The sequence below is a fragment of the Mustela nigripes genome, chromosome 4 (genome assembly GCF_022355385.1).
Source record: "Mustela nigripes isolate SB6536 chromosome 4, MUSNIG.SB6536, whole genome shotgun sequence".
Lineage (NCBI taxonomy): Eukaryota > Metazoa > Chordata > Mammalia > Carnivora > Mustelidae > Mustela > Mustela nigripes.
The window spans coordinates 96,584,807-96,609,022 of record NC_081560.1 but is presented as its reverse complement, the minus strand read 5'-3'; the positions used below and the strand labels follow the sequence as shown (position 1 = coordinate 96,609,022).

The window sequence follows — 24,216 nt, the reverse complement described above, 5'->3', positions numbered from 1 at the left end:
GATCCGCAATCCTGGTCTTTAGCTCCCCCAATATTAGTGTTTCACCCTCACATTTAAATGTGACTTTGGTGTGTCTGGGTGACTCAGTGGGTTAAGTCCCTGCCTTTGGCTCAGGTCATGATCTCAGGGTGCTGGGATCGAGCCCCACATCAGGATCCTCACTCAGCTCAGTGGGAGTCTGCTTGTTCCTATGCCCCTCCTCGCCATTCATGCTCATTTGCTCTCTTTCTTAAATAAATAGAATAATAGAATCATATATGTGTGTGTGTGTGTGTGTGTGTGTATGTGTATGGACTTGTATATTTATGGCCCTCATTGGGAGCAGAAGCAAAGTGTACAAGAGCAGCAGTTTCCAGCAGGAATGATAAAATCATGCAGGGAAACTCAGCAGCAGCCCTGGGGCTCCCCGTGGAATACAGAGAGGGTGGAGGTGCTCACAGCTGCTCTGGGGGTGCTGGGAACAGTGGCAGGGCACCAAGAACACATCACGTCTACTCGGCCTCCGGTCCTCTGCTCCTGCCGCCAGCTTTTCTCACTTTACCGCATCCCACCTAAAATCCAGCGCTGTCCTCCTGGGGCTCGCCAGGCACACCTCCACTGTCAGTCCACAAAAGTGGACCCCCACCGGGGCAGCCTTACCCAGAGTGGGACTCATCATTCGGGCCCATCAGGTAGATGCACCATGGACTTGCAGGGTGTAGGGACCAGGGACGGCACAGGAACACTAAAGGTTCAGGGTCAGAAGGATGAGCTGAGATAATCATTCTTAGGATTCTTGGTGAAAACTAAGAAATGGAGTTTATTGTCCTACCGATGGCTCTTGGAACTGAGATTGGAAACCTCACTCTCACCCACTGGCCACATTTGGGGCTCCAGGATGAGAGTCCAATGTGCAACTGAGAGACTGGACATCTGGGAGGGATTAGTGCCAGCGATGATTTGCCTCTCAATTCCTCCAGGTTTCATTTATTAAGCTTTGTAAGGATGTGAGCTGCACGGATGCACACAGACACGTTTGTCACTCTCACATCAAACTCATCCTTTTGAGTGACTTTCCTCCCTTTGGCTGAGTTCGGTTTATCTGTAAGTAAGTGCAGATCTGTGATCACGGAGAAATAACAAGGCACAGCTATAACATGGTGGAACCGATTTCTAGTGCATCCCATCACATCAGTCCGAGCAACACACTCCAGAAGTGAGCTTACTGGAGGAGGCTGAGCATTTCCTCAAAAGATGCTGCCTTGTCAGGGGCTGGTTTTGAAAGTCTCCTTTGGGAATTGACGGCCAGGGCTGACAGGGAAGAGCGCGGTCTATTTCACTAGCGTTTCACCTTGCTCCAGGTTGCACCATGCAGACCTGGCCTACCCCATCTTGTTCACTAGGTGGGAACCTGAAGTCTGGTTCTCTCTCCAAAAGGGACACGAGCCTTCTGGCACTGGTTGGCCCTGGTCTAAGAGCACAGCTTTGTAGGGTCATGACACGTGGCCACTGTGATCAGCCCTGTCTCCCGCGCCCCCACAGCTGCGGACCCGCCTCCCGCGGTATTATGCCTCAGACTGTGAAAAGCGTGGGGCACACCGATTATTGTTCGCCACCGCCACCTGTCTCAAATCCACATTTTGAAGCCAAAGACTGAGACCTCGCCCCCCAAGCCCAGCGCAGCCGCGGAGAGGTCAGTGTGCCGCCGAGCCACACTGCTGTGTTGTGAACGCCATCCATGCCCACGGTCATGTGCCCCCCCTCCCCCCGCCGGGCTCAGCTGCCCCAAGGCCCTCCCCCTCCTCTGGTGGGGAGGAGTCTGCGGCAGGTGGCCTCGCCTCTGGGCCCCGGACTTCACGGGAAAGGAACAAAGTATTTGTTGCATTTATTTGTTCTATCACTACAGAAGAAGCATTTTCAAAATGTGTACAAAAGGATCCTCTATTCCTCCAGGGGGTATGCTACCCCTTGTTCACAGCTAAACAGAAATAATTTAACATCACCAGAGAAGGCGGATGGGAAATACAAGAGCATTTTCTCATTTACAATCCTGTACACATATTTTCCAGAATGGCGTTCGGAGACTTAAAGCTGCACCGGGATGCAAGCAAATTGGACCTTGAGGATCCCCCACAGACAACATTGTAAAAAAGTGTATTAGAAAGTATTTGAAACAATATTGCATATTAATACCTGGTTACATCTGTTCACAGTGAAGGCGACCATACCCATGTGTGGATGTACTTCTTTCTTCTGAGACCTGTCCATCTTAAATAGATCTGACTGTGGTTCATTTTAAAGTTAAACACACACACACACACACACACACACACACACACACACTGAGTTGAATGAAAGTTGACTGGATTGTAAGTTGAACCAACCTTATTGCTGAAACTCAAAAAGTGCAGGTAAAGAGAAATACATCTGCTTCGTGATTTGTCTCTGCAAGTCCATCTGATTCCGCTTCTGCTTTGGCAAAAATACCACACTATGAGAGCTACATGGTAATCAAAACAAATCAAGAACCCCCCCCCAAAAAAAAAACCCAAACTCACATCTCCATTAACAGTAGCTTCCTTTGTCAATGAAGATTCTAGGATTTCTTTTTGTGAACGCTTCTCAATTGGAAGTGGAACATGCCGGTCTCTGAAGTGACTGGTGTGGGGATATGACCTTTGGTGGCAAAACAATGGCACCTCAAATCTTTTTAGTGATCCTTCCAATAGGACAGCCTGTGCTCTGAGGTCCTTGTCACAGAAGGGACCTTGTTGAGGAACAGGCGTCCAGGCTTTCTGTTGGGGGAAGCTCAGTGATGGGGACCAGAGGCGAAGGGCAGTGATTTCTTACTGTAATCGACACATTGACCCCAAACTAGTGACCCTCCTGTCTCCAGTGTTTATTTTAAAGATAGGTGTATAAAGCCTAGGCACCCTTCAGGACACAGCAGTTCCCAAGACACACACTCACACTATCCAACAACAGAACAGACCACAGCACATAAAGAGGTGAAGTCATGCAAAACCCTACTTTAACCAGCTAGAAGAGAAAACGTCAACAGCTTTCGTTACAGAATAGGACCATCTTTGTAACATAATTTAATTACTTGTTGCCATTCTATGGGACCTTACCTTAAACACAATAATCTCAAAGAAAAATGGTATTACAATATAAAACCACAAGAAAAAGTGTGTAAATAGACGGTTACATTAGCTGGAAAAGGCAGTGGTGGGGAGAGAGGATGGGGAGCATTTTAGGAAAGAACATCTGTGGCCACTATTTACAGTTTGGGGTTCAGCTTTGTCTGAAGCCACGTGGTGGGGAAAACTTAACTCCTTTCCACCAACTGGCTGTGTGGGATGGGTGGAAAAGAACTAGGCAGGTTCACTGCCAGCAAACCGGAAATCTCTGAAGTCTCTCACCTTGACCATGTTCGTTTGGATGAAATATAGCTTTCTCTGTGACAGAGTGTGGAATCACAGCCGTCAGTAGCCCTGTCGCTACCTGCCTCAGCGCATCCAGGCACCCGAGTCTCAATCCCTGTGACTCTGTTTCCCATTTCAAAACACCACACCGTTTCATAAGCAAAGACACCCACACCTCAAGAATGACATGTGTGGGCTCCATCCTTTCAACAGAACTCAAACGCACACAAGAAGATTTCCTTCTGAAGAATGAGAGAGACTATTTCATTTATAGGATTTTCAGTGAGTACAAAGGAACACAGGTCAGGAGCTAGACCCCCAGAGGGGACAATTCTTCCAGTACCCTTGCTCTTGGGAAGGGTTCCCAGACCCTCGACTGGTTTAAGTGGAGCAGGGGTTCTCAACTCGGTTCTCAACTTGCTTCCCCAGGAGACATTCGTCAACATCTGGAGAGATTTTTGGTTGCTACTGGTATCTGTTGGGTAGTGACCTGGATTGATGCTAAATATTGTGCAAGGCACAGGGGGCTCCCCCATCCCAAACAATGATCCAGCCCCAAATGTCAAGGGCACTGTGACTAAGAAACCCAGATTTAGATTACATGCAGGGGTGCTTATAGACAATTTTTCTTTTTCTTCTTCTTTTTTTTTTTCATGTTCACCTTGGTTCCGTTTTGGCAAATACATGTAAACATTGGAAACTGTACAGTTTTTACTTGCCTAGGTGGTTGGGATTATAATCTTTAATGATAGGATTAACCTTGAGGGCTACCCCTTCCAGTGGGGACAAGAATGGCCAAACACCTCAGCGGGGCTCCAGGCAACACGGCTCAGGAAGGTTCTAACTCCAGAACCACCTGCCTCTTTCCCGTCAGACCTCGCTGACGGGTTTCATGGTTGCTCTGCACCTTCTAAGCCCCGGGTGAGAAAGGGCATTCCTATTTTTGGGTGGGCACATAGAGGCTGTTCTGTCTTTACAGGAGAGTTTTAGACTGTTGCAAAGTTTAGTTTCTAACAAGTAGGTTCAGCCTGTTAGCCACATCTCCTGGGCTTTGCTCATCACAGTTCCTTGCTCTGAAAATGACTGATCATACTGCATGCTCCTTTTATGGATTTTAGGACAAGAATAATGTAGCGTGAGGATAGGGAAAGAAATGTACCAACAAACAAACCAGTGACATCATTGAAATGGGGTCTAGGTTGGGCCTCGGAGGGGAAACAGACTTCTGGCTGTCAATGGAACCAGCCAGGGAGTGAAGAGTGTGGAATTTGGATAAAGCCTTGGTTTCTGAGGAATGTTACCATTTGAGAGGTTCAAAGGAATTAAGGTCAGCACTTCATGATGGATGTTGAAAGTGCAGTGTCGGACTCTGGGTATGAGAGGCACAGATGTGAGGAGGCAGAGGGCCGAGGTCTCCAGATGGACCTCCGGGAGTGTGGAGTTGGGGGCGCCTTCCACCTGCTGGAAGCCGGAGAAGGCTGAGCAATGCTACAGCAGTTTGGAAACTGAGACGGAGACCACCAGGTCCTCTGACCCCTCCTTGTGCCCTTTGCCCGGGGAGTCCAGCGTTGCTCCAACAGTGTACTTTTTGTTCAGGCTGTGACTTACAATCACATCTTTTACAAACTGCAGGCTTCCAGACCTAGATGCACGTGATCAGACGCTCCAGCTTGGGTTTCTTGGCCCTGCTGTGTTGTGGGGGGCAGAATCACCTGCCAGGCTGAGGACCAAGGGCTGTGCTCACTGCATCTGGGGCCTCGGCAGCCACATGGGGTGCAGGGACGCTCAGCACAGCTCATTCCTTCCCATGCCCTGACCTATTTTTACCAAACATTCTCTAAAAATGAGCAACTCTTTGGAGGAGGGGAATTCTAGGAAGCGGGGAAGGGGATTTCGGCTAACAGTCTATGAGCACATCTAGTAACATAGCAATTTGGGGGGTGGGGGTGGGGTGTCCACATGTAACCTTGTCTTTAACAGTAAAAATCTCGGCAAATCAAACCCCAGCCAACCAACCGACTTAAAAAAAAAAAAATACAAAACGAAACGAAAAACCACCTAGAAATCAAAGCACAAGGTTCTGGTCCAGTCCCGGCTGCTGGCAGGAGGGGAGGGCCTGGGCCCCACGTGCCTCTCTTGGCCTGGCTTAGCTCATGTGGAAGCGGTGCTCGCCCCGCGTGATGTGGGACGAGAACTCGTACCGGTCCTGGCTGTGGTAGCCGCACATGTTGCACTCAAAAGGGTCGCGGAAGCCGTGGCAGCCCATGTGGATGGTGTACATGACGTGGTCCAGGAAGAGCACCCGGCAGGGTTCGCACTTGTACACCTTCATGGGCTCCCCGCTCGTGCCGATCACGCGGAAGGCGTCCTGGGAGCTCTCGGAGGCCGCCCGCAGCACGTCGTAGGCTGGGTGCTCCTCCTTGATGGACAGGCCGTTGCGGGCGTGCGGGTTGATGTGGTTGGTCAGGTAGATGAGGCCCCGCTGCTCCTCGTTATTGCTCTCCGTGTCCGTCGAGTCTTGGCAGCTGTTGCTCGGGGACGCCTCCCGCTCGGAGGACACCGACTTGGCCTTGGAGAGCAGCAGCAGGTTCTCCACGGCGCTGTCCTGGGCCGAGTGGTTAGACCTCGGGGGGCCCTCTGCGTGGGGCTTGTGGAGCTGGTAAATGGGGTTGATGACCGGCACCACCTCGGAGCTGCCCGGGGGCGTCTGCACCAGCGGGCGCAGGGACTCTGCCCCCAGGTAGCTGATGGCGTTGTTGATGGCTTGGTCCATCACGTGGGTCTGCATCATCTCGTTCTCTTTCTCGTAGCTGGCGCTGCTGTCATAGGGCATGTCCGACAGGCACTTGTCCCCTGTGGGAGGCAGGTGACGGTCAGTGAGGCCAGATTAGCTCTGTGCATGATAGCGACAGCTGAAATCGACACGGGTGGGGGGAGGGGCTGGGGACACCCCAACTCAGGGCATCCCAGTCCTCCCGCAGAGGACAAGCCACACAGTCACCTCCCAGATGGGGAAGGTGGCGACATCCCTGCCTGTGGTCATGCAGCAGAGGGACCTGCCCAGGGTTTGCACTTAAACAGAACTGACCCGACAAATGAATCCCTGAACCAGAGTGAACTGGGGTCAGTATAAACAGCACACCTTCCAACCGAATGCTCACCCACCCCCTGCGTCTCTTCCTCTGGAGGGTATAATCGGATGTTACTATATTTAACTTAAGATTAATATTTAAATGATGTATTTTCAATTGAGCATTCCAAGTGATTTGCTGTAACTAGTGAATCTCTCGTAAATTTAATCAAAGTACATTATTGTATAATTATTCACGACAGAATGCAATGTAGTTATTTAAAACAGCACTAGACGGGGGCACCTGGGTGATCAGTAGATTAAGCGTCTGGCTCTTTATTTCCACTCAGGTCACGAGCCCAGGGTTGTGGGACGGAGTCCCACGTTGGCCTCCACGGTGGATGTGCAGCCTGCTTGGGATTCTCTCTCTCCCTTTTCCTCTGCCCCCTCCACCCCTGCTTACAATCTCCCCCTCCCAAATAAATAAATAAATAGATAGATAGATAGATAAAATAGTATTACATGATAGAAATTTAAATTCAGGGGTGCCTGGGTTAAGCCTCTGCCTTCGGCTCAGGTCATGATCCCAGGGTCCTGGGATCGAGCCCCACATTGGGCTGCCTGCTCAGTGGGGAGCCTGCTTCTCTCTCTCTCTCTCTCTGCCTGCCTCTCTGCCTACTTGTAATCTCTCTCTGTCAAATAAATAAAATCTTTTAAAAAAAGAATTTTAAATTCATAACTTTAATACTCAGAATAAAATTTCGTCAAAAGATATGATTGACATTAAAGTTTACTGAAAGCTGAGTTTGGGCTCTGAGAGTAAAAAGATGCTCAGGGTCCACTGCCCACACCATCCTCACTTCCTGCTCCACTGACCTTTACATCATGGCCGCACCAGAGCCACGTGCCACAGAGGTATGTGTGGGGAGGCTGGTCGCAAACCAAGGAAGCTCAGGGGAGAAGGTGCCGTTCATCTGATCTTTCCAAAAACTACGAGGCACAAACAGTGCTCAAGGGACCACTGCCGAGGACTCTCGGCATGTGAGCTTCACCTCAAGAAATTTCTGGTCCGGCAGCAAGGTTTGCAGCTGTGGGCAAGCTTGCTGCCTGGGAATGGTGAGCCCTGAGACCAGCTCTGGCTGCTGAGTAAATATTTTCACCAAGATGCACCTTCTTGTGGCACCTGGGTGGCTCAGTCATTAAGGATCTGCCTTTGGCTTAGGTCATGATCTCAGGGTCCTGGGACTGATCCCCACATGGGGCGTCCTGCTCACTGGGGATTCTGCTTCTCCCTCTCCCACTCCCCCTGCTTATGGCTTATGTTCCTTCTTTGTCTCTCTCTCTCTCTCTCTGTCAAGTAAATAAGATCTTTTTTTAATTTTAATTTTTAATTTTTTAAAAATTTATTTGACAGAGATCACAAGTAGGCAGAGAGGCAGGCAGAGAGAGAGAGGGAAGCAGGGCTCCCTGCTGAGCAGAGATCCTGATGCAGGGCTCCATCCCAGAACCCTGGGGTCATGACCTGAGCTGAAGGGAGAGGCTTTAACCCACTGAGCCACCCAGGCGTCCCAATAAATAAAATCTTAGAAGAAAAAAAGATGCACCTTCTCAGAATATTGGTTATAGGTTCAGTATGAAACCAGGGCTTAATTAGCAAATTCCCTAACTGTTTGCACTTTACTGTCAGGACTACTGGTTTGCTTTCCTTTCAGGGCTGGTTTATGAAAAAACAAAGCCCCCGAGGCACTCACGAATTGTTTACATTTTACCCCTTACTCTGTTTCTTTTCTTCCTCTAACACATCTTCATTGAGCACTGAGTATCTCCTGGACCAGAGAGGAGGGACAGACAGGTGAGCTGGTAAAAAGCTAGCTAACAGTGGACTGATATTAAGACAGGGCTGCACAAACAGCATGGCCCAGGCTGTGAAGTTTGATGAAGAAAACAGAAGGCTTGTGTCACAAGGGCTTCTGACCTAGGAAGAGTCAGCCAGGTGAGTGGGCCTTGTGTCCCACACTAGGAGGAGCAAGAGAAAAGCAAGGGAAGAAGGAGCCTGGAGCTTCGGAGGGACAGAGTAAAGGTGGTGAGGCCAGAGCCTGGGTGCAGGGCCAGGTGGAAATGGCATCTAGTCAGACGATGGGACTAGACCAAGAGGAAGCTTCTGTCCAGGGGAAAATGGGGAGCTCCTGAAGAATCTGAAGGAAGTGCCCTTCTGGGTAACGGGCAGAAAAACAGGTTGAGAGACGCAGAGGTAAGTGAACTTAGAGACTCTCCCAGGACTCCAGGTAATGGCCTCTGGTGAGGGTGTGGCACTGGAGGGTCCCCACACCGCCCACACGGACACCTGACTTCAATGTCTCTTGCTAGCTCTTAGCAGGAGAACAAACTCCCTGGTAGTTCAAAACTTATGAACTAACCCTTTTAGAAAAATGTTTCTGACTACTGATAATTGTCCAGGCTTTGGTCCCATCATGCTACGAAGTATCTTTTGGTCTCATTTCTTGCTTGCAGAGGAGATATATCATGAAACGGCTCAGCCTGCATTCATTCTAATCTGCTGGTGGTCAGGAGGGGCACATGCCCTGATAGTGGAACAGTGTGATCCTCAGATTACAGAAAGGAAAACTTGCTGCTGGCCAGTCACACCGCTGCAGAAATGGAACAGAATGGATGGAATCTCTCCAGGAGGTGGACGGCAGGGAGCACAGAGGTGGTGTTTCTCTCATTGAGAGTTCAAAGTAGTAATTCGATAGCATTACTAACATCACAGAGTTCTCCTCATGCTGGTATTAAGGTGGTAAATATCTTGTTGCTCTAACCCCAGAACAGATGGTTTGTAGGGACCCGGGTAAGGACAAGATGAGGCACAGACTTTGAGGTTGATTTAGGTACATATCAAAGTGTTTATAGCCCCACCAAAAATGGTGGTTTCCCACCTAGTCATCCTGCTTCTCCTCAAAGTCGTGATTCCCTGGTTTCCCAAGTAACCATTAAAATCCATTGTTTTTAAAACTTGTTTTCAACAACAAATGGAGAAAAAAATCCATATATTGCAGATTACTGTGGCATATTGAAACCCACAGAATTTCTCCTCCCCAATATTCCACAAAGTGAGAAATATAAAAACCCACACAGTTCACTTTGGCAATCAACTAAATAAGAGAATGGGTTCTAATAAAATAACTAAAAAAAAAAAAAAATCAAGGACCAAGGAAAGGCAATTCTGTCCTGAGACATATGGTAAAAGATTGCTGCAGGTCTGACCTCTAAAAACCTTAAGTATGAGTCAACAAAATCCTCAGCATTCTCCCTAATCTCCTCATATTTGTAGAGAACCAATTCAAATAAACATCTTCTTCCACTTCTGACCAAAAAAAAAAAAAAACAAAAACCAACCAAACAACCAGTGAAAAACCTCTTGCTAGCAAGAACCAGGTGGGACAGGACAGTTGAGCAGTGAGCAGTGAAGTTGGCTCTTTTGATAGGAGTCGTGTCCTATATGAGGGGAAATGGCCCAAAGCTTCTGGTGTCCCCTTGTGGGGCTGGGAACCACTCTCTATCCAAGTGCAATGAAAACCAGTTCAGGACATTTAACCAAATCTCAGAACGAGGGAGAGAGAGCAGAGAGAAAGTTTTTTTTTAAACAAAGACTGCACTTTGCCTCACCTGAACTCCCCCCTCAACCCATCCTTGGCATTCTTTCAGGATTTAGAAAATTCGATAGCTCTCACAGGAAAAGAAAAAAAAAGTCTCACATACAGTGGGAAGAATGTCGAAATGTCAATCAGGTTATATCAGCCCAAGCAGAATAGCAAGATGAAAAGAAATGCCATGGTTACAGTGAAAATATTTTCTAGCAATACAAGGGAGGAAAGGAAGTAAAACAGACCAATAAACCCATCCTAGGAAAAAAGCTTAACTCAAGGAAGAGAGGTATCTCATAATTACTTTGTGACATGGACTCCAGAAAAACAAGTACTGAAAGACAGCATGCTAAAACAATAGAATAAGATGAAAAAAGAAGATGTCAGATCTTGGGAAACATAATGAGGTCCCCAAAAGTTTTATTACAGAATGAATCCATAGATTTAAAAGCAGTGAGTAACAGAACATAAGCTACTAAAAGTGGAATGACTGACATAGAGGAAAAAATAAGTGTGAATGAATGTGAAAAAAGACAAAAAAAAAAAACTTAAGGAAATGCTAACAGATATGGAAGACAAATTATCCAACACAGGACAACTGGTATGCCTGACAGAGATTACAACAGATGGAACAAAAAATTCTTTATAAGGAAAATAATTTTTCAGAAATAGAGAAAAAGGGATTCCCCAGATTAAAATGGCAGGAAATTTTTATTCAGAATACAAAATACCAAGACACATCCTAGTGAGGCTATTTAACTTTAAGGTTACAGAAAGAACTCTTCAAGCATTCAGAAAGAAAATGGAGTCTACGGCCATACCACCCTGAACGCGCCCGATCTCGTCTGATCTCGGAAGCTAAGCAGGGTCGGGCCTGGTTAGTACTTGGATGGGAGAAAGAAAATGGAAATCACCTTTCAGAAAAAAAAACATCAGATTGGTCTTAGAGATCTTCACAGCAACATTCAAAAAGCAATGCCATCATGTCACCACACACTCTGTCAAGATAGAATGGCAGCAGGTAGACAACCTTGAACACAAAACAATCATGGAAACAGAACACCTATAGCACCTTCCTTTTTCTTTTTTTTTTTAAGATTTTTAAAAAATTTATTTGTCAGAGTGAATGAGAGTGCACAAGCACGGGGAGTGCCAGAGGGAGGAGCAGTCTTCCCACTGAGTGCAGAGTCCAACATGGGGCTCCATCCCAGGACCCTGAGATCATGACCTGGGCCAAAGGCCGATGCTTAACTGACTGAGCCACCCAGGGGCTCCTTATAACACCTTTCATGCTAAATCCATTCAGTTATGAGATTAATCAAAATAAATAGAAATGGCAGTAAAAGGACTGAGTCTGAGCCTTGAATCTATTTAAATATAGGATTAACAATAAGTAGCTAGACTTCTGGAAGAATTAGGATTATGGAATAGAATGTGAATATTAGGAAGCAAGACCATGTAAAAATAATGTTACTGAACACCAGGGAATAAAATCATGTCCTTATTCCCCAAAGCTACAGGTCTGTACATACTGCCTAAATGAAACAAATGGATTAAAATACTGATTTGAAGGTCTTCACATTTTAAATAAAGTAGTATATCTTTTTAATCTTGGAAAAATCCTTTAAATAATATCTTTTGTGAGAAAACATTTACTTGAAGATCAGCCATGCCTCCAGTTTTGTTGTTTACCTCTTAAATTTAAGACAGCTACAGAAGTAATACTTTCAATTTGAAAGAGCATTTGTAATACGATAGAATCTTTACATTTATTTCACACCTGTCTATCAATCCACCTGTTCATCATCTAGCCCCTCACATACCTATATATGGATAGAAAGATATTTAGAATAATGTCCAGCTACTCTTAATATTGGCAATTTCTGGATGTTGGGGTTTGGGGGTGATTCTAAAACATTCATCTTTCTATTAAAATTCCTTATATTCACCATGGGTCATTTTAATAATGCAACAGGGTTGTGTTTTTATCTCAAAAAAAAAAGGAACTATACCAAGATAATTATAATGGATAGCCGGAACATTGATCATTGTTATTCTCCCTTATCTCCTCTTCTGTATTTAAAAATCTTTCTCAGGGTGCTTGGGTAGCTCCGTCAGTTAAGCACCCAACTCTTAATTTCAGTGCAGGTCATAATCTTAGTGTCGTGAGGTCAAGCGCCACATTGGGCTCTGTGTTCATCATAGAATCTGCTTGAGATTCTCTCTCCCCATCTCCCTCTGCCCCACCCCTCCTTTCTAACAACAACGAGAAACAACACTTTCTCCCTGTAATCGCCCAACAGACTAAGAACAATGAGTAGCGTCCTTATGTAACATTATTATCTCCTTTGTGATGGGCTTCATTGATCCAGTGATCTCAGAGGATGAGATCTTTGATGACACAATTGGTGAGGAATGTTGTCAGCAGAATCAATACCTACTTATAGTCATGCCAATGTGCTAGGTAAAAATTTTAATCATAGATCTCGTATCGATTCAACAAAATTATAGACCATTCTGAGCAATCTACCACAGGAAAATAATGTCACCTTACATTTTTTAAGTGCTTTCTCGAGTTGAGAGCAGTGCCACACCCATTGTCCCTTTTGATCTTCAGAATAGCACTGGGAAGGATGCAGAACAGGAGGCATCACACCCATTTCACAGATGGGGACACTGAGTCCAGTGACATGCTCAAGGTCACCAGCCAATCATAGCTGGATCTGGACTTGAACTCAGGGCTCTTGAATGCAGACCTGGAGCCTTTCAAGAGCACCACCCCTGGCCCATGTGTATGATCATGTATGAAAACAGGTGCACTCCTACACATTTTCTAAATTTATAGAAAGGATAAAATCAGCATGTCGAAGTTCAGAAGGACCCCAAGAGATCTTTCTTTCCTTTTTTCGCTCCCTGCTTCCTTCCCTTCCTTCCTGCCTTCCTTTCTCACTCTCTCTCCCCCTCCCACCCTCCCTTCTTTTCTTTTCTTATTTATTTATTTATTTTTTATTTTAGCGATGGAGACACTGTGACAAGTCAGAAGTGGTTGACTGAAATCCCATCACAATGAAGTGAGGACAAGCTAGGCATTTGGGTATAGAAAGAGGTATTATTTTATAAAGAACTTATCAATCACCAAATTCTTGGGAAAACACCTAACAGAATATGCAGCCATTCCTGAGCCCTTTGTTCCAGTCTCCATGCTTCTCTCCTTGTCCTACTGTTCACATCACATCTTCTCCTGTGTCCCCCTCCCCCCGCAGACTTCTTTCCAACCCTGGTTTGGCTTGGTTAGAACTTTTGTTTTGTTGTTGTTGTTGTTGTTGTTTGTTTTGAACACAGAAGCATCTGAATCTGAAGATAATACCCAACTCGGGACCTCCTCCCAGGTGGCTACAGGAGAGGCTCACAGGTAGTCTCATTTGGTTGGAAGCCTCCAAAAGCTAATATGAGTTGCAAAGATTCATTGATAAATCCTCAGCAGGACTTGTCCAATTTCCCAACGTGAAGGAGAAGGTGTGCCCAGCTTCTCAACGTCAGTGACCACGAACAACCCTCGGGCACATTTGTTACCGGGTCTTTGCTCCATCTCCGCCCCTGGTTACCTGGCCTTCTGCCTCACCTGCCGCCTGCTGACCTTGGCACACCACCCACTGTGCACTGTGCCCTGCCCACTGCTCAGCACCTGTGAGTGCTGAGTTCTCATCTAGACCAGTGCGACTTGAAATCCCAGCACAGCAGCCTGTTCTGTGCTCAGGACCTTGCTTCTGCTCTGTTCAGGAAACGCAGGGCCTCCCTCATTCCCCACAGTCTAAGCCTGCATATTTATGTGGGTGACTCCCCACATGGTGTCTCCAGCCAGTGGCTTGCAAAAGTTTTTGAAACTGGATCCTTCTTTCCCCCAACTCTCCCACCCCCCAACCTGTGACGAGCCTCTAACATCTGATCCAGACGGGGGCTTCCGTGCAAAAGGGAGGCTGGAGCCCCAAGAACGTGGCCTCTCCTTGTCCTCGCTGCTTCCTGCTGTCCCGTCTGCCCTCTGGAACCCCACGCCTCATTAACCATTAACCCCATTATAGACCCATCCTCTCCCAACACACGTTTTCCGTGCTCCCATGTGGCCTCGACCTCAGAAAGCCCTTGAAGATGAGCAGATCAAAACCAGAACTCTTTTTCCAGAAAGTGGCTTTATCATTTCTGTAAATGGCGCCCTCCTCTACTAGAACTGCAGTGACTCACGGCTTCCACCCCCCAGTCCCTGCCCTGACCCCCAGCGCCTGTCACCAAACTCCTCTGCTCTGCTTCCTCCTCCTTCCCTGCCACCACTGACTCTCTCCTTTCCCAGTCACCTTCTGGCACTCGTGGTCTTGTTTGCTAAGATGTGGCTCCCATTAAAATTATGCCAGTGCCTTTTCCTGCCTCTTGAGTTAAGGAGACATTTCCCACCTCAGCATTCAAAGGCCACTGATTCTGCGGCCAGAGCTTACTGGGACTTAATATTCTTGCTTCCCCGAGGGCACATGAATTAGCTCGGAACACACCCTGCTCCCCAGTCCGGTCCCACGAGACCCACCCCCTCCCCCGCTCCAACCCATACAACTGGTGTCACCATGTCCCTGTACTTTCATGTCTGTGCAGAATCCTGTCCCTGTCTTCCACTATTAATAATGTGCTGAAATTCTAGTTCCCCATCAAGGTCACTATCAGCTTCATGAAATTTTACTAATCATCGTCTTTCCTGACCATGACCTTCCCGCATGGTCCTCTCTCCTGACCATGACCCTCCCCCAAGGTCCTCTTTCCCGATAATGACCCTCCCCCAAGGTCCTTTTTCATGCACATGACCTTTCCCCTGGCATTCTCTTTCCACATTATCCTACTGATAATAGTTGACCTTTACACTGAGGGTTTCTAAATGTTTTCACATCCTTGGTGTTAATTTATGTTCACAAAGCCACGTGAGGGACATAAAGCATGGAATCAAGGCTAGGAGAGGTCAAGTAATGTCACCCAGGTGACAGCATTAACACACGGCTGTGTGCTGACACCCTCAGGTTGGGCCCCAAGTCGAGGGCATTTCCACTCTTACACCGAGCTAACTCTACACCAAGCTAATCATTCTTCCTGCATTTGCAGTGTGTGGCCTGATGAGGGCTGCTGGTGCTTCTGTGTACCGTCTACACTGGGCAGCGAGCTCCTAGAGGAAAGGGCCACCTTGCTCTTCCCTTCATCCCTCAAAACACCTGGCATGGGCAGAGATCCCACGGTGAGCACAGCCATCGTGGCTGTGCCCCCTCCTCCCTGGGCCTTCTCATTGGCCAGTTGCTCTGCCATCCAAGGTAGCCCACGCAGGGGGTATTATGAACTTCTGAGCTTCTATGGCTCAGGGGGGCTGCTCAGGCAGCAGGTGAATGGGCTGTGCGGGGAGCCCCCAGCCGCGCTAGGCCAACACAGCGCACTGATCCGGAAGTGCATGGTGTCCACAGGCACATCTCCTGGGTGCCTGGGATGCTGTAAGACCATACGGAGGAAAAACTGCCTGGAGAAGACTTCTTCTGTGTAAGAAGTCTATCAGAAAAAAAATCCAAAATATTTAAGAAACGTAAAGCCTACCAATTTTTGCTTTAAAAAAACAAAAACAAAAACAAAACGAGATTCTTTTTCTCTCTCCTACTCTCAACTAAGGACCAGCTGAGTCTAAAACACCCACACAGTTGTTTTTTAAGAGACAGCAAACGTTTGACTCTTACCAACAAATTTCTGAGGCATAGAGCTCTTACGTTTGGCGACGTTACTTGCTAGTCTGTCCAGCACGAGGGATCTCTCTGATCCTATCTTGCACAGATCTTCTGCCATCTCACTGTGATTAGCTTCTTCTTTAATGACTAAAGTCAAAGACAGTTAGAGAGGCCAGTTTAGAAACGCTTACAGTGAAAGGATTGGGTCGCGTCCAGCGTTAAATCTGACATTTGTTACGTGCCGACCAGAACCGGGCCCTTCTCAGGGATTACTCCTAATCTCCCCGGCAGCTCTCCTAGCAGACAGGGGCTGCCTACGGCCACCTGCTAATGACGCCTGGGGACAGCACATTATCTCCCACGACCAAAGCGAACGAGCACCACCCCTGTCACCAGAAGCTGGATGTGGTGAAGCCCTTGTGTCCCTCTGACAAGTCCTCTTAACTTCTCAAGGGCTCCCAAATCCACTACCTCAGTCAGTCCTGACATCAGCCTGCTGAGAGTCCCAGACCTGTCTGAGCTGGAAATGATCGCAGTCCGATGCCGTCGGCTGGCACCGCAAAGTGAGAGGCAGGAGGACTACAGTGAATCCTGGCAGCACAGGGGACAAGCCAGAGCCCCCGACCCCTGAACACACAGCAAACTCGGGGGATCAGTGCTCTCTAACTGCAGAACACCTAGATGCCGCGGTAAGTGCTGACATGGGGAGCATATCCAGCCCGTCTTTATTTCCCAATGCGATCCTTCTTCCCATGACTGAAGAGATAACTCTGTGTCCTGAGGAGTCCGTCTGCATCCCAGACTCTATGGCTGGGTGTCTGGAGTAGAACTCTCTCCTGCCTGCAATTTATCCTAATGGACAAGGAGCTGAAAGTGTCAGTTCCAGTCCAAAAAGCTACCCGGTCTTTCCAGCACCATGTCTGAAGCCTCCACCTTAATCCCACGGCCGTTCGCATGCGCACCCTCCTTGCTCAGCTACAACATGCTGATTTAGCGCAGGTGCGCTCCTATTCTAAGCAGAACTTAGCTGCATGCCAACACAGCACCAGACATGACTCCTCCTTTTTGAAAATGCCAGTCCTCTCCTCTGTTCTTCTAGGCACCCTCATGATACTCCCCTACCACGGACAGACACATTTTACGTGAAAACCAGGCCTGGATTCAGGAAGACAGGAGCCTGCCCTGTCTGGCCCTCCCCCTCATCCCTCCCACCTTTGCTTCTGGCCCCAGCACGGTGAGGTAGCTCATCATGTTCCGGGCATTGCCTGCCAAGATGATTCCTCAGTGTTTCCGGTCTTCAGATGGCCTTAGGAAGGCCATTTTGGAAACATACATTTCAAATTGGTTATTATTTCTGGCAAAGGACATTTTTTAACATTGGAAATGCATGTTTGCTATTTGATGGGCAAACATAATCGTCTACACCCGATGTACATGAAGGCTACACATGAAACCCACGTGGCCCAATTCCAGACAAGTACGTGTGACCTATTGAGCACATAGGCATCCTCACATGTTCTTCCTTCTCTGTTAAGCACCCCTTCCCTGACCCGGGGCACCTGCAGCACTTATGTCCCCACCCAGCCACAGGGACTCCTGGGAGCAGAGATGCTCAGCGTCATCACAGTGAGGGACAAAACAGTCCAAAGATCGCAGGTTGGTGCTGACCCCGTGTTTCATGCTCTTCCCCCTAAGAGCCATAACACGATTTGTGCCCCTGACGGATCACCTTCCAAATGCTCAAAAGAAACTCATTTTTTTTTTTCCATAAAGGGAATTACAACAGAGGACCAACAAGCCTTTAACTAGGTAAAGTTATATTCAGAAAAGTTAAACGTTCCTACATCCTAGCTAAGCCAGGCTTTGGTTTTTACTAAATCCCAAAGAACGGCCCCACCCTAAGGACTGAGGCAGGGAGAGGTTGTCCAGGGGTCCCTCTGAGTGCCAAGGGGGCTGGTCCCGGGCAGCGTGGGAAGGACAGGGTGTGAGAAGGCACAGGTTCAGCCAGACCTAGCACAGCACAGGTAAGTGAGCAAGGACCCCCCACCCCCCCGCCGTCCACACCCCAGCAGCCCACTGCCTGCCCTCTGAATCCCAGATGTCAGCTTGTAGGACCGGCCCTGAAGTGCTTTTATGGACTCCCTCCACACCCCCAGTGCCTTCACTGCACACAGGAAGCTTCTTCATCTCCCAAGCACAGGGACAGAAGGACAAACCATTGTGGTATTCCCAGCGATCAAGGGAACAAATGAGCATTTCAAGACAGAAATAATCCTGGCTGGCGAGGGGGTAATACATGTGTCGCTGACATATGCGCTCACTGACCCAGACAGCCAACCGAGGACACCCGCCGGGTGTCAAGGCTTTGGTGTCTGACATGTGTATGTTCACGTGAGGACGTGATACGTGTCTACCTTCCCTGCTGTCTCCTCTTTCGCCCAGAGCCTTTCTGCGAGGTTGGCCAGGCAGGAATTACCACTCCTACTTGAGAACCCAAGGTCACGTTCACACATGGATTCGGAGACACAACTTGACCCCAGGTCTCAGGGACACAAAGCCTGCCCTCCCATGGATGAGCCCAGGCTGCTGTCCTAGAGTGTTCCTTCAGTAATAAGATGGCAGAGAAAGCCAACGTGTGTCTTTGAAATTCCATGTGTACAGTTTTAGGGGAAATTCAGATCACTGTGCTAGAGGGCTTGGTATGGTAAATAATAAATGGCAGCGAATATCTTGGGTAGATAAATGCCTTATTGAAACATGGGTCAGTCCATTTTGGAAACATATATTTCAAATAGGCTATTACCACTTTTCTCTGAAATTTTTCAATATTGGAAATGTGTGTTTTTCATTAAATGGGGAGACATAAAAGCACCCCCTGATTTATATGAAGGATACACACAAAATCCATTAAAAAAAACCAATCCTACAGGTTGTACGCTTGACCTGTCGAGCCTACATGCTTCCTTCAATGTCCCTCCTTCTCAGCAAAGTGGGGCATGGTGGCATGTACTTCCAGGATCCACTAGTCTACTTGTGGCAGGAAAACACAATGTCTGAATGTTCAGATTTTATTCTGAAGGATCATCATCATCCTCTCATCCTTGGTGTCTGGCCACAAATGGATGACTATTACATTATCATTACTGTTTTACTACCTGATTTCTTCTCTTCTAGTAACCCTCGATACCCTTCATCCTAGAAACAGACCTCAGACTTTGAAGAAGGCTAACTGAGAATTTAATGGGATCTCCCCATTTTACAGGCAAGAAGAGTAAGGCCCAGAAAGATCAATGGTCAGCCCCCAGATCCACAGCTGATGGCTGGGGAAGGCAGCCTTAGAACCACAGAGCTCTGGCCATGTAACACATAGCCCTGGTGCCAAATAGATTTGGTTCTTAGAACTGTTCGTCTCTCCTGCTCTCGCTGGTCCTTAATCTGAGTGTTCTTGTACCTACTTGGTCCCTCTCAACCATACACTCAAAAATGGTTAGGACCCTATGTGTATGTGCTACGTGTATTTCGCCCTAAGAAAAATCCAGTGAGTAGTCACAAAAATTTAAAATGATACAAGTGATCTGTGTGTTCCCTGGTCAGTTTCCTTTATGAGCCATTCATTCAAGTCAGGGAGCTTACGGAGGTTTTACAAAATTTTCAACTCTTAATTTAACTTCCGCTCCCGAGTCCAGTGACGATCCTTTTCTTGGCGGAGCCGAGCAAACGGTGTTTTGAAAGAGGTTAACTTCAGTTGATCTATTCATAAAAAGTTAGAAAGGGTGCCTTCTAGAGCACCGCCGTCCCTCTGAGTGAATGCAGCCTCCTGCAAATTCAGCCGTCTGTTCCCACCCTTCACTTTACATTATCTAAGATCAGAGTCAAACGCTATCTCCTGATGGGATGCCGAAAGCATCAAGGCTCATAAGAAGAAAGCAGCCTTTCCTCCAACCCTCTGACAGCCGCAATCCTCTGGACTGTCAGGGTTTTCCAAGGAGCTCACCTGCTCCAGGCAGGCGATGACTGAAAACCTAGCCTGAAAGATTTTATTCAATCAACCTCATGAAAAAAATAGTTTTTTGAACAAGACTTCATATCTTATTTTGATTATTAAGCACAAAGAAGTAACCGATACTCCAAAGTTTAAAAAAAAATCACCAAATCCAAGGAAAAAACCCCAAAGTTTCAGGGGTGACTATTAGATGCTTCCCCAGCTTCCAAGAGGGAAGGGCTCAAAGTCAGGCTCTCTCTGGTGAGATGGGGGCTTCGAAAGTCGGGAAGCACAGTGAGCTCTGCGTGAGATCACGCCGTGTGTGTGGCCCAAAGAGTCCATCTGTCCCGGTGGTGGCGGCATGCACACCGGGAGCTCTGTGCCCGGGGCCCCTCTTCACCGCGAGCTGGGAGGGAGGGCGGGCTTACCTGGGTACAGGGTGCCTGGAAGACCCATGCTTTGCAAGTAGTTGTGGCAACGCTCCTTATGTTCCTCTAAAGAGCTGCGCTGTTTATAGCTTCGGCCACAATATCCACATTTGTGAGGTTTACCAACTGCGGAAAACACAATTGAGTTCGAGACCCCAATTAAGTGCTGGCCTTACGGGTAATGGGAATGCATGCAATACAATTATTATCAAAAAGGCAAAAAAAGAAAAAAAAAAAGGACCCCTCTACTCTTGAGAGCTAAAAGCCTTATGGGCTCAATCAAACTTGCTAAACTTAACAATGTTAATGCCCCAGAGTTTCTTTGATTGAACCAAGAGCTCCTGTGAGTCTTGCTTCATCTTGATTTGCCCATTGTCCTAGCGACCCAATTCTCTTCTTCAATCACGTCTTTAACTGGAGGAAATGGGCCACGGCAGTGGGGTCGGGGAGATGGAGACGTGAGGACAGCATCTTTACTGTGGGCCAGATCCAAATGCAGCCAAAGTGGATTAAATTCCAGGTTGCTCAGCTGGGTAACTTGAGGTCTCTAAGAAACCATAGTGGATAAGTATACACTAATGAAAGAGCATTCATTTTCAAAATGTATTTCCTTGTTCTAGTTTAGAGAAAGCTCTGCATCTCCCCCAAAACTTGCGGATGGTATAGTTTCGAGATCAGCCCTGTCCAACAGAACTTCCTATGAAGATGGAAGTGTTCACCCTCTGCACTGTCTAGTGCGACAGCCACTGTGCTGTTCAATATGGTGGCCATCAGCCCCACATGACTACTGAGCATTCAAAATATGGCTAGAGTCAGCACAGAATGAAGTTTTGATTTTGTTTAAGTTCAGTTGATTAAACTTAACAATTTAAGTACCATATGCACCTAGTGGCTACCATATTAAGCATTGCAATTCTACATAATGGGTTTGGTTCTTCCCGAACTTTATTATTAAGGGGTATTTTAGGGAAAGAACACTAATGCAAATTCATATCATGCTTAAGCTTAAAGACTTTAATACACAGCACCTTCAGAGATGAAAAAAGGTAAAGGATCCTTATTTATATGAGGAATATAAATTTCCATCCTCAGACCAGAATCTCCTCTTTCTTCTTAAGTTGTTAGATTTCACAAATTTGAATGTATTGTATAAAAATCCATACCATCCAAATAGGAATGTTTGATAAAATGGTTTAACCAAAGCTTATACTACTTCAGTCTCTTCCCCAGATGAATAGAAGCAATGGTTTAAGAAGAGGAACATTGAACAGAGGAGGAAGGGGGTGGGTCTTTATCTGTGGGAAACATTGTATCACTAAGATCAGGGAAGTAACACCGAAATATATGTTGCCTAAAATGGCACACTTTATGGAATACTAGCTTTAGAAATTAGTAGAATATAGACAACCCCTCAATGTCCTTTCCTAGAAAAGCTACCACTTAAGCAAATTCATGTATATACGACCCAGTGTCTGAACATCCATTTTTTCTAAATATAGGATTACTTTTAACTCTGGAACATAAGAAATATGTTCATGGTAAGAAACTAAACTGAAGTACACCTTGCAGCAGAACCCAATATTCTGAAGCAAAGAATGTCTCTAGCTCAGCTCTCAACTCCCAAAGAAAGCAGTGGGGAATGTCTTCCCTACCTTGCCAGATACTTGAGTCCTCCTCTTATCAGTATGGGACACATTTTATACCTACATCATCACCACTAATGTGTTGGTCGTTGGTACCTCAGGCTACCACCAGTGGCCAGAGAAAGTTATGAGGTTGATCATGGCTTTAGTGGAATGGAGAATTGGCCTATTTGGCTCTTCTCTAAGAGTTGTGTGTCAACGGCTCTCTTAGATGTCATTATTACCAGCAGCCCTGGGTCAGTGGTACAGTGTTAGCTGCTCGCTCAGCACTGCATCCATAGCAGAGATAAGCTGCCCGAGTCCACCACTCTTGTATGAAATTACTCAAGTCACTGGCCATGCTTAGAGCAGGACACCACCAACACGCCTTGAAGGAAATAAGCAGGCATGGAGCCAGAGTAACAGAAAATACTGTTATTAGATGTTCCAGACTTCACAGTGGGTAGGAGAGCAGAGAGAGACATCCCTTCGAGTTTCAAGGGCTGATATGCAGGAGAGATTTCTGTGGCAAATCAGAGTCACTGGGGATGACAGTGACGTGGTTGGTGTCACCTAGGGATGGTCTTTGTGTTTTCCACCTCCATGGTGCTGTGCTTCCTACCAACCCTGACGCAGTCCTGTTGTCAACTGTACTGATGTCCACTTGACCTGCATGAATGATATGCGTGAAGTTCCTTTGTCCTAGATCACCTGTCAGGCTCTGCCCACTGCTAGTATAATGGTCACATCTGAAGACTTGCATTTAGTTCACTTCTAGGGGGCAACATGCATGCTCCTCATTACTGACACACTGTAAACCCTGAGAGATGCTCACTGTTGTCCTCCCACTTTGGGGGAGCCAGCGGTGTGAACTGTCCCCTGCAGCAAAGTCTGCCCCAGTCCTCGGCATGGACCCCTGGGGGCGAAGGGCTGGCATTTGGGAACCTCCTCCATGGTGACTACTAAGGAGATCAGCATGGGGAGGAGATGGCGTGGCTGGGCCGCGACGGGGAGCCAGCACTGCCAGGGCGCCTGTGACCACCCCCCTAGCCTCCCTGTGAGCTCGTGCTGGCAGGGCTCCAGGAGAAAGATGTGTGCCTGCAACACTGGCTAAAATGCGTACCACGCCCCCTTCTGGGGTCGCTCAGAGAATTACACATTCCCATGGAACTTCTCTGAAGGTAAACCTCAGAAACTCACCTTCCAGCGTGGACTCAAGCCCCTCGTCTGTTGGAAGTCTCTCTTGACGCCTCCCACCTCGTTGCCCCCTCCGGAGACTGACGGTCCCCTCCCTGCGCTCCCACTAGCCCCTCAAACACTTGTGTTGACACACGGGCAACACGCACTTCACTACTTCCCACCAGGCCCCTCCACAGAGAGAGGGGCTCTGGGGTGCTCCGTAATTGCTCAGTAACAAAGGAAGAGGCACAGGAAGAGGCCACTAGAACCTCGTCACGAACTACAGGAGACAGCCTGATTCTAGGCAGGCTTTCCCAGGGACGCAGCATCCCTGCCCCCGGGGGACAGCAAGGCTCTGGGGGTGTTGGCAGGGAGCTTCCTCCCCAGCAGCGCCACGCTCCAGAGAAGTCGCGGACCAGCCGGTGGTCCAGATGATGAGCTCTGGGCGTGCAGGAGTTAAGTGTCCCGGCTGGACGGAGGGCTCCTCTCTGTTCCTCTGTCCTGCTAGACCACAGAGCCCCTTGATAGAATAGAGGATTCCTCAGGAGGCAGAAGACGGATCCCAAAGGTGGATGTGCGCTTCGCAGGCTGGGAGAACTGGGGAACCGTCCAACGTTTGTGGTAATCACGATCCAGACTCTGGATTACTCAACATGCGTTTGCTAAAATTCTGGTAAGACCCCCAGAGTGGCCTGTCTGCTGAGGCCTGCCTGGCTTCTGGCATGAGTTAGGGTCAGGCCCAGACAGGGAGGCCTGCCTGGGGGTGGGGACAGCCTGGTCCCCAGTCAGGACGCGGGGCCGCAGACCCTACTCACCTTCTCTCTTAGCTTTGAAAAGAAACTACGCCAGTGACAGTGACCACTAGCAGAGTCCTCTGCATAAAGCAGAAACAGGTGTGGCCTGGCCAGTATCATCAAGAAGTGTCCCTGGGAACTTCCTGGGCCTTAGCCGAACGCTGGGTAAAAGGAGAGCTGGCGGAGTCCCAGAAGAGCTCCACTGACTGAGCACCCCAGGAAGAGGAGGTCTTTCTGGAGAGTGTCTGCAAAGCAGGACTGTGTGTGTGTGTGTGTGTGTGTGTGTGAGAGAGAGAGAGAGAGAGAGATCCCACCCGCGCCCTCTGCCCCGTGGGGGAGTCCAAACTTGGGGCAC

The 24,216-nt window shown here is 47.8% G+C and overlaps 1 protein-coding gene across 11 annotated transcripts in view; it reads right to left on the bottom strand.

Moving 5' to 3' along the window:
- Positions 1-1,849: 1,849 nt before the first annotated feature.
- IKZF1 (IKAROS family zinc finger 1) overlaps positions 1,850-24,216 on the bottom strand; it is a 94,698-nt gene continuing 72,331 nt past the window's right edge. For 4 of the 11 annotated variants that reach the window (XM_059397175.1, XM_059397176.1, XM_059397181.1 and 1 more), the window contains 3 exons: positions 20,267-20,392; positions 15,869-16,003; positions 1,850-6,257 (listed from right to left, as the gene is read on the bottom strand). In XM_059397175.1, coding sequence (XP_059253158.1) covers positions 5,551-6,257; positions 15,869-16,003; positions 20,267-20,392 — 968 coding nt within the window. In that variant the 3' untranslated portion in view covers positions 1,850-5,550. The remainder of the gene's footprint in view (positions 6,258-15,868; positions 16,004-20,266; positions 20,393-24,216) is intronic. The other 7 variants (XM_059397183.1, XM_059397177.1, XM_059397184.1 and 4 more) reach the window with 5 other exon arrangements.